General features: G+C 40.1%; 1 protein-coding gene across 1 annotated transcript; it reads right to left on the bottom strand.

Annotated features, from left to right (window-relative positions):
• Positions 1 to 371: 371 nt before the first annotated feature.
• Positions 372 to 10,938, bottom strand: LOC120555036 (mucin-2-like). Its single transcript, XM_039793838.1, has 7 exons — positions 10,894 to 10,938; positions 10,382 to 10,848; positions 7,090 to 7,344; positions 6,804 to 6,814; positions 6,536 to 6,661; positions 990 to 1,117; positions 372 to 888 (listed from the first exon to the last, which is right to left on the bottom strand). The coding sequence occupies exons 2-7, from the start codon at positions 10,629 to 10,631 to the stop codon at positions 684 to 686; spliced, it is 975 nt and encodes a 324-aa protein (XP_039649772.1). The 5' UTR covers positions 10,632 to 10,848; positions 10,894 to 10,938; the 3' UTR covers positions 372 to 683.
• Positions 10,939 to 11,235: the final 297 nt, after the last annotated feature.

Genomic DNA, 11,235 nt, shown 5'->3' with positions numbered 1-11,235 from the left:
GTTAACGTTAGTGTCTGGCCGTCTGTATGCAGGGGGAACCCGGGTTTTGGGTTTTATTTAACTGGCCCATCCAGTTTTCTGGAGGCCCACCTAAAATCAAAATCCTGGCAGGTAGTGCAGTTATACGGAGTGTGTGCATCGATGTTTTCATGCCATACTTAAGTTTAAAAATACCGTGAAACCGGGGTTAGTTGCTGCTAACGCTAGCTTTCAGGGCAAAGGGTAAATCTCTATTTCTACACCACTAACAAGGCTCAAAATATCGTCGGTTTATTACAAAGATAGATTATAAAGACAGTAGCGTTGGTGTTGGCTGTCTTTATAATCTATCTTTTTAATAAACTGTCTGTACACTTACAAAGTTCTCAATGCTTGTGTTTACATGTAGGGACCCTCATGATGCTACCGTGGAAGTGTGGTGATATTCTGAGCCTCGTTAGTGGTGTAGAAATAGAGATTTACCGTCTGCCCTGAAGACTAGCATTATAAGCTTATTAGCGGTTTGCGCTAGCTTGTTTCAAGCTAGAGACACATTAGATTAGCATGAAAACATGTCCCAGAGAACGGCCGACTCGGTACACATCTGTTATTAACCCCTATAGGGTCATTTTGCGCCTTTAATGTCATTTATCATTAATTGTTGCTTGATTATTAAGTGAAAAACGGAGGCTACAGCTTTTGTTTTAAAGCTGTTCTCTCTTTCCCTCGTTAAAATGGAAAAACTCCATGGTCTTCTTCTCTCCCTTTGGCCGACGCCATTTCCTCTCCTTGCTGCGGCTGATTGGCTGTCGGTCCTGCCACTGCGGTTGATAGGCGTCCTCCAGCAGGACGTCTCCTCTGGGGGAGTAGCTGATGTAGGACCAGGAGAGGGCGGAGCCAGAGTACGACCTGAAATCACAATTGTATTTTCAAATGGTGGATTTAACACCAGTCCATGTTTATAAAAACTATAATAATACAATTAATTATATTTATACACACACACATACCCGTAGCTACCGCTGATCATGTAGTTGAAGACTTCTCTGTAGTGGAGAGGATAATCCCAGACCTGGACGTCTGTCACCTGACCATCAAAACCTGAAAAATCAATCACAGGCTCACCTGACCAGACATACTACACACACACACACACACACACACACATACAGACACACACACAGATACAGACACATACACACAAAGACACACAGAGATACAGACACAGAGAGATACAGACACACACACACACACACACACACACACAGCAATTAGATTATATCAGGGACAATGATGAAGATTAAAGATGATCCAATAAGTTGTTCAAGTTATTGTATTTCTATGATCAAAGTGTTAAAGCCTTTTCAGCAGCGTTGGTCATCTCACTTTAAAAAAGTTATTAGTTACAGTTACAAATTACTTCTCCCAAAAAGTAACTGAGATAGTAACTGAGAACTTTGTAGTTACCACAAAAGAGGGGGCGCTGCACAGTGGCTGCCCCGCGGTGTTTTCACGCTGGCATTTGTCTGTTGTTTTCTTTCCTTTTTTGTCTACCTGAGTGATTGTGATTTTTAGTATGTATTTTTTATTTTGTATTTTTAGCTGCATCTTCCTCGTCCAGGAACAGTTATCATGGATCTCGCCCTGTGGTGCATTATCACTAGGGTTGGGTACCAAAACTCGGTGCCAACAGGGAACCGGTGCCGACCTAAACGGTAGTAACGAGACCGAATAAGAACGAAAGTTTCGGTGCCTCATTTCGGTGCTTGACTTTACACTACACCTGACAGCATGTAACGTTAGCCTACCTTTAGCTAGCAGCTGGATTAAACACCGGTAAAATGCTGACAGCTAACGTTAAACAGTGTAAAGTGTGACTGGATTTCACTGTGGAGGACTTCAACCGGATGTAACAGTCTGCTCTGCAGCGCAGCAGCAGCTGCTGTTGTCACAATTCATAGATATACAGTAGTAGTACTACTAGTACTAGTAGTACTAGTAGTACTATGTTTATATGGTCGGAATTAAACAACACAGACGGTGCGTTCACTCGCAGCTGCCGTCGTCGGAATTAAACAACACAGACGGTGCGTTCACTTGCAGCTGCCGTCGTCGGAATTAAACAACACAGACGGTGCGTTCACTTAAAACAGGTTGCCTCGTGGTGCATTCACAGTAATTGTAAAATACCCTTTTCCCATCTGGGGTTCAACAGCAATGTACTGGTGAAATAAGTTATTGTTATTGTTATAGTTATTACATTATTATTAAATCTTTAATTTTGACCATGGCCTTAGCAATAAACAAGTCACTGACTGTTGTTTACTACCCTTATTTTTTTTTTTTTTTTTTTTTTTTTTTAACTTTATTGAAAAGTACCGGTTCAGGCACCGTTTAGGCACCGGCACCGTTTTAAAAGTATCGATTTAGCACCGGAATCGAAAAAAAACCAAACCATACCCAACACTAATTATCAGCTTGTTTTATGTGATTTTAAACAACTATTTCACCCAAGGACTCAACCACCATGCTGCTTTGTGGCATTGTTCGTGAGTTTCACTACAGCAGAGAATCTCTGCTGCTGCTGCGTAATCACCTACCAACGGATCATTCAAATGTTGGTGAGTCAATACCAAACTATCTTAAAAAGAAATCTAGCAGGGAAACTGCACGGAAAAAGCGAAAAAGGGTGGCATTCGTCATCAACTGAAAAAGCTGAAGAATAAACTCCCTCTGCCTACAGTCCTGCTAATCAACGCACAGTCCGAGAGCGGAGACAGACGAGCTGTCAGGAGCAGGACTACAGGAGCGCCTGTGTCTTAGCGATTACTGAGACTTGGCTGGACAAGAACATCGAGTCCAGTGCAATGGAGCCCACGGGCTTCTCGGCGTTCAGAACCAACCGAGATCCGGACATCACAGCGAAAAGTAAGGGGGGGCGGAGTCTGCCTTCTGATCAGAGATGAGTGGTGCTGTGTCTTTCTCTCCGACCCTACCATCTCCCCAGGGAGTTTCCTCAAATCTTTTTTAACCGTGGTATATATACACCCTAAAGCAGATTTTTTTAAAAGCCACTGAAACTACATTTAGGCTAATACCTCACAGAAACTTGAGTCTCTCTCTCCAGGTGCTCCAAAATTCATTCTTGGAGATTTTAATAGGTGCCCCCTGCGCACCTTTTATCGGTATGTTGACTGCCACACAAGGAAGAATCAAACTCTGGATATGTGCTACGGAACTGTTAAAGACGCATATACTGCCTCCCTGCTTCCACCACTGGGAGCATCTGACCACAATGTGGTATATCTCCGCCCTGTCTATAAGAGACTACATGACAGGGAAAAACCTCAAGTAAAGACTGTTAAGATGTGGAGTAATGACAGCATCTTGGCTTTGTTTTGAGTGTACACTCTGGGAAGTATTAGATGCTCAGGATATTAATGAACAGGTTGTGGCTGTGTCTGATTACATCTGTTTCTGCGTAGACTCTATAATACCCACGAAGACATACAAGGTATATTCAAATGATAAGCCTTGGGTATCTGGCAAATTAAAAAAACTTATCAAAGAGAAAAAAAAAAGCTTATCAAAATCAGGATGAATTTGCAAGGAGGGATATACAGAGACAAATAAAAAGGCAAATACAGCTGGATAAGCTCAGCTATAAACAGAAGCTAGAAGCCTCCCTGGCTTCTGGTAACTCAAGAGAGGCATGGAAAGGAATCAAAAACATGACCTCCATTCGGCATAAGGGCAGGGGAAAGCCCTCCTTTACCCTGAATGGCAATGATGGTAAGGAAATGGCAAACCAACTTAATTCATTTTTCTGCCGTTTTGAGAGCAGTGAGAGTGCTGAGGCTTTCATTATGACTGCCCTTCCTCCTAGCATAAGCATGAAAGAGACAGAAGTACTCAAGTTATTTAAAGGCTGTAATATTAGAAAAAGCCCTGGCCCTGACCATATTGGAGGAGATGTTCTAAAATATTGTGCGGAGCAGCTCACACCTGTGTTTACAGGCATTTTTAAATCCTCTCTTAACTTGAAAAAAGTCCCCACACCCACACAAACATCGACAATTGTACCAGTGCCAAAAATTCATAGGCCTAAAGAACCTAATGATTTTAGGCCTATTGCATTAACTTCACTGGCAATGAAGTGCTTTGAGCGCTTAGTTAAGAGCTACATCGTCTCCAAAACGCAGCACCTTCTGGACCCTATGCAGTTTGCGTATCAAGCATCCAGAGGAGTTGAAGATGCTGTTGCAACTCTGCTGCATCTTTTGTACACTCATTTAGAGAAGTCAAAGGCTCATGCCAAAATCATATTTGCTGATTTTTCCTCTGCTTTTAACACCATTAAGCCCAGTATTTTAGCAAATATTTTAACAGAAGAATGTTTACTTGAAGATGATGTGGTCTCTTGGATTGTTGATTTTCTTAGCTGTAGAATACGAGTCAGAGTTGGTATGTCACTCTCTGACGATGTGACCACCTGTACAGGATCTCTACAGGGATGTGTTTTATCTTCTCTGATGTTCATCCTGTACACAAACTCCTGTACCAGCACTTTTCCTAAGTACGCGGCTGATACTTCCCTGGTTAGTCTCCTATATGACCAGGAAGAGGAGCACGGGCCAGTTCTTGACTTTTGTATTGATTGGTGTAAGAAGTCAAACCTTATCTTAAATACTTCTAAAACAAAGGAGAGGTCAATTGATTTTAGAAGAGCACAGTCCCCTAAACCCACTCTTATATACGGGGATCCTTTAGATACTGTCACAGAGTACAAGTACCTCGGCATGGTGCTCGACCACAAACTTAAATGGGACATATGGACTGACAAATGAAATACTAAGTCCCAACAAAGACTGTTCTTTTTAAGGAAAGTGTCCTTTAATGTCAGCAGCAGTATTCTTCAAACCTTTTATTGTGCTTTTGTTGAAAGTGTTCTCTCCTTTGGCATTATCTGTTGGTTTGGCAACGCCACTGAAGCACAGAAAAAGTACATCAGGAAAATAATAACAACATCAAGTAAACTATCAGGTACTCCATTCCCAAGTATGGAAAGTATATATAAAAACAGAACACTAAAAAAGGCAAATAGCATTGTGGGTAATCAGAGGCACCCCCTTGCCCCCTCATTTGAACTGCTGCCTTCAGGACGACGATATTGTGCTCCTGTTTACAGAAAACAGACTTTTTCTTTTTTTTTTGGTCTTCTTACTTCTTTTTTAATCTATAAAAAAAAACAACAACCAATAAAAATAATAAAATTTTTTTTATTTATATATTTTTTTTTTTTTTTTATTTACTTCTTATTTTTTTTAATCATTTCTTTTTCTCTCCTTATATACTTTGCTTTTTTTTTTTTTTTGTTATTTTTTTTTCTTTTTTTATTTTTTTTTTTTTTTTTTTTTTTTTTTTTTTTTTTTTTTTTTTTTTTTTTTTTTTTTTTTTTTTTTTTTTTTTGTTGTAAACCTTGTTTTTTTACTTTTAAGAAACAAACAAATAAAAAAAAAAAAAAAAAAAAAAAAAAAAAAAATAAAAAAAAATAAAAAAATAACAAATTTAGTATAAGAATTTTTTCCTTTAGATAAGCTGCATTTTACAAAAAAAATAAATATTTTTTTTTTTGTTGGTTATAATAAAAAGATAGTTTGACCTTGAGACCTTATACACTTCCCTTATTAGTTTCGGCCTTTTTTTTTGTTTTTTTTTTTGTTGTTTTGTGTTAGCGTTTGTGAAAAAAAAACAACAACAACACACACAATAAAAAAAAAACGTATTAATTAGTAAATTCTTCAACCACCCTCTTCCCCGCGTCCGTGCCTTTGCGTTTCTTCGGACTTTCTCACCCCTGATAAAATATAATAGCAAAATACTACCAATAAACAACATTCATTTTAAAATAAAAAATTGAAAAATTGAAAAATTAAAGGGGTCTTTTTTAAAAATGTTTTTTTTTTTAGATTTCATTCCTTTGTTCCTTCCTTTCCTCTATAACAAAATCACCACTGATTATACTTTCATTTTAAAAAACTACAACAATAAAATAAAAAATTTTACACTCTATTTATATTTGTTTGCCTTTTTTTATTTAAATTATTTTTATGATTATTTTAAAAAAAAGACAGATAAATAAAAAAAAAATAGGAAAAATATATGAACTTTTTTTATTTTTTTTTTTTTTTAATTTATTATATTATATATTTATTATAAACTCCTTAAAAGTTCCCTTCTACACATAACCAATATTCCTTTTTTTTTTTTGTAATTTTTGAGATCTATATGTGTGTGTTTTTTTTTTTTTTTGTTTTTAAAATGAACTGCTACCACTGAACAGAAATAAGCAGAGAAATCAGACCAATCACAACAGCTGGTCAGTCTGACATCATACTGCCTGAGCTCATTAATATTCATGAGCTCGCCCAGTTGCCCGGTACCGCTGCAAAACATGTGAGGGCCTACATTCAAAAGTTGTCGTCGTGCAACAGAAAACTCAGATAGGACAGATAGTCTAAAGGCTTCGGATACTTTGATCAATACTCTTTCTTACCTTAGTAGGCAGCAGCTTCCTGATGCTCATGCTCCAGTCGCTGAACACCTGGGCCACATTCTTCACGGTGTCCACAGTGAGGCAGACTCTGGTCCAGATTCGAATAGATGTGTCGTTTGTATGAACCTTTTTGTAAGGTTCGCAAGTACTGGTTTTTATATGCGATATCTGTCAAAGGATAGTTTGTACAACGCTGTAGAACTGACCTCCATATTACACAGGTCTTCTGGGATGGATGGTGGGTGAAGGTAAAGAGCATTGTATGTACCGGACCACACACTGCAGGAGTCACATGGAAGGTGTTGAGTGACAAATTTAGTTGACAAAGTTAAGTGACAATCTAAACACATGAACAGCTGTTTGGTTGTTGTGGTGCACAAATAAAAAAAACAGCCTAAAATACCAAATAAATACATTAAAGATATTTAGAGAGGACAATAGAAAGGCCTAGGTTTTGTGTTCAATATAAATAGTTTTCATTCATGTTGATACAAAATGTGGCCTGTATGCTTATGCAAAGTCATGATGTCATGTTGCCTATCCTGATTACTGACACTGTGTTTCTGTTTGGTTATGTAGTTTGTGAATGTACTCACCTCTAGTAGGAGGTGCTGTGGTCCAGGGGCGAGTGGTGGTTGGTCGGGGGGTGGTGGTTGGTCGGGGGGTGGGGATGTAGTAGGGACGAGTGGTGTATCTACGGGTGGTGTAGTGGGGCGTGGTAGGAGAATAATAGGGTGAATAGAAGGATATTCCTCCTCCATTACGAGACAAAGTGAACATCTTCCCATTTAAATCTAGTCCAGAAGCTCCTGGAGAAAGAAAGAGGAAACAACGACACAGACAAGTTGTCAACAGGATATAAAATCTTCTTTTCACTCATGCATCCTTTAGATTACTTAATCTTAAAAGGTCCCATGGCATGAAAATTTCACTTTATGAGGTTTTTTAACATTAATATGAGTTCCCCCAGCCTGCCTATGGTCCCCCAGTGGCTAGAAATGGTGATAGGTGTAAACCGAGCCCTGGGTATCCTGCTCTGCAGACTTCAGATACAGTATTAGGGGACCACTAAGGTCTATATAAAAGAGACTTCAGATACAGTATTAGGGGACCACTAAGGTCTATATAAAAGAGACTTCAGATACAGTATTAGAGGACCACTAAGGTCTATATAAAAGAGACTTCAGATACAGTATTAGGGGACCACTAAGGTCTATATAAAAGAGACCTTCAGATACAGTATTAGGGGACCACTAAAGGTCTATATAAAGGAGACTTCAGATACAGTATTAGGGGACCACTAAGGTCTATATAAAAGAGACTTCAAGATACAGTATTAGAGGACCACTAAAGGTCTATATAAAAAGAGACTTCAGATACAGTATTAGGGGACCACTAAGGTCTATATAAAAGAGACTTCAGATACAGTATTAGAGGACCACTAAGGTCTATATAAAAGAGACTTCAGATACAGTATTAGGGGACCACTAAGGTCTATATAAAAGAGACTTCAGATACAGTATTAGGGGACCACTAAGGTCTATATAAAAGAGACTTCAGATACAGTATTAGGGGACCACTAAGGTCTATATAAAAGAGACTTCAGATACAGTATTAGGGGACCACTAAGGTCTATATAAAAAGAGACTTCAGATACAGTATTAGAGGACCACTAAGGTCTATATAAAAGAGACTTCAGATCCAGTATTAGGGGACCACTACGGTCTATATAAAAAGAGACTTCAGATACAGTATTAGAGGACCACTAAGGTCTATATAAAAGAGACTTCAGATACAGTATTAGGGGACCACTAAGGCCTATATAAAAGAGACTTCAGATACAGTATTAGGGGACCACTAAGGTCTATATAAAAGAGACTTCAGATACAGTATTAGAGGACCACTAAGGTCTATATAAAAGAGACTTCAGATACAGTATTAGGGACCACTAAGGCCTATATAAAAGAGACTTCAGATACAGTATTAGGGGAACCACTAAGGCCTATATAAGGAGACTTCCGTAATTATAGCTATTAGGGACCACTAAGGTCTATATAAAAAGAGACTTCAGATACAGTATTAGAGGACCACTAAGGTCTATATAAAAGAGACTTCAGATACAGTATTAGGGGGGCCACTCAAGGCCTATATAAAAGAGACTTCAGATCCAGTATTAGGGGACCACTAAGGTCTATATAAAAGAGACTTCAGATCCAGTATTAGAGGACCACTAAGGTCTATATAAAAGAGACTTCAGATACAGTATTAGGTGACCACTAAGGTCTATATAAAAGAGACTTCAGATACAGTATTAGAGGACCACTAAGGTCTATATAAAAGAGACTTCAGATCCAGTATTAGGGGACCACTAAGGTCTATATAAAAGAGACTTCAGATACAGTATTAGGGGACCACTAAGGCCTATATAAAAGAGACTTCAGATACAGTATTAGGGGACCACTAAGGTCTATATAAAAGAGACTTCAGATACAGTATTAGGGGACCACTAAGGTCTATATAAAAGAGACTTCAGATACAGTATTAGGGGACCACTAAGGTCTATATAAAAGCATCCAAAGAGCACCATGTAATGGGACCTTTAAGAAATTTCACATAACTGCACTGAATTACTGACAAACTAAAACACCTATTTTATACATACATAATAAACAGATATTTATGTAATTTTAAGTCTTTTCAATCTGTGTGAATTTCAGGGTGTAAGACTTTGAGTGTTTTCAGGACTAAGTGGAGGGATTAGTTTGGGGTGGATGGAAAGGACAAAAATGTCTCCATCAACAGCTGCACACTCAAAAAAAACACACTAGATAATAAAGTTATTTAACGGACATACTCAAAACCTGCTGAGAGTCAGTATGACGTCTGAAATATGAACGGAGACACAGCTTCAACAAGACAAAACAACAAAGGAAGTTTATATACACACACACACACACACACACACACATACACACACAGACACACACACACACACACACAGACAAACACACCACACACACACACACACACACACACACACACCCACCACACACACACACAACACACACCACACACCACAAAAACACACACACACACAAAACAAAAAACACACACAAAAAAACCACACACATACACACACACACAACAACACACACACACACACACACACACACACACACACACACACACACACACACAGACACACACACAGACACGAGAAACACACACACACACACACAGACACACACAGACTCCGGACACACACACACAACACACACACAGACACACACAGACACGCGACAGACACACACACACACAAGACACACACACAGACGCAGAAAACACACACACACACACAGACACGCACACACACACACACACACACACAAAAACACAGACACACACAGACACGCACACACACACACACACACACACAGACACGCACAAACCACACACACACAGACACACACAGACTCCCGCACAAACAAAAACACACACACACACACACAGACACACACAGACACACAGTCACACGCACAGACACACACACATAGACACACACACACACACACACGCAGAAACACACACACACACACACACACACACACACACACCCACAGGCACTCCCTTTTCCTATCAGCTCTCTCTTGGCTATTAGTTGACTGACTGATGGATTAATACTGACCTCCTATAGACTATAGACTAGTGATGGTCATGTTACACAACATTAAAACTGAATACAAGTGTTTTCTAAATTGATAAAGTGTGATTTGGTTTTGTTTACACATAACCAGAAAGTAATTTAAGAAATTGAGAATCTTGGTTGTTGTGTGTGCGTATGCCTACCTGTTGTGGTGGTCCATCTTGGCGTGGTCGGCGGTTTAGGAGTTGTAGTCTTAGGAGTTGTAGTCTTAGGAGTTGTAGTCTTAGGAGTTGTAGTCGGCGCTTTAGGAGTTGTAGTCTTAGGAGTTGTAGTCTTAGGAGTTGTAGTCGGCGCTTTAGGAGCTGTAGTCGAGTAGGTGAGTCCGACCAATGCTGACATCACTACCATCGCCATGGGAGCATAAAGCAGCCTGCTCTTCATCTTCATCTTCATCCTCCCCCGGCTGACCAGCGGCTCTGCAGTGACCAGTCTGTGGGTCCTGTCGCCTCTGTGGGTCCTGTGGTCCCTGTAGGTCCTGTGGTCCCTGTAGGTCCTGTGGTCCCTGTAGGTCCTGTGGGTCCTGTCGCCTCTGTGGGTCCTGTGGTCCCTGTAGGTCCTGTGGTCCCTGTGGGTCCTGTGGTCCCTGTAGGTCCTGTGGTCCCTGTGGGTCCTGTGGTCCCTGTAGGTCCTGTGGGTCCTGTGGTCCCTGTGGGTCCTGTCGTCCCTCTGAACCAACAGGCTGCACCTCGTCCGTACTTTAGTTTCCTACGTCAGCAGACACCTTAAGTTTCACTTCTGTTCACAGAAACGCGCACTGAGTTTTGTGTCCTTTATTGTCACGCCAAGACCCGCCCTTCAATAGCATTCACACACTACTATTGGCCAGGCGTCCAAGCTTACATGTAGGCCTACAGGTCCCCTGACCAATGGGCTAACCCTAAAAACCGTTTTAACCCAAACCTAACCTTAACCAATCGAGCTGCTATTGAAGGGCGGGTCTTGGTCTTGGCGTGGCCATAGTAGGATTCGTAAATTCGCCTCCCGCGCTCCGTTCTCC

The sequence above is a fragment of the Perca fluviatilis genome, unplaced genomic scaffold, assembly GCF_010015445.1.
Source record: "Perca fluviatilis unplaced genomic scaffold, GENO_Pfluv_1.0 PFLUV_unplaced_scaf_115, whole genome shotgun sequence".
Taxonomy (NCBI): Eukaryota; Metazoa; Chordata; class Actinopteri; order Perciformes; family Percidae; genus Perca; species Perca fluviatilis.
This window is presented reverse-complemented; position numbering and strand designations above follow the sequence as displayed.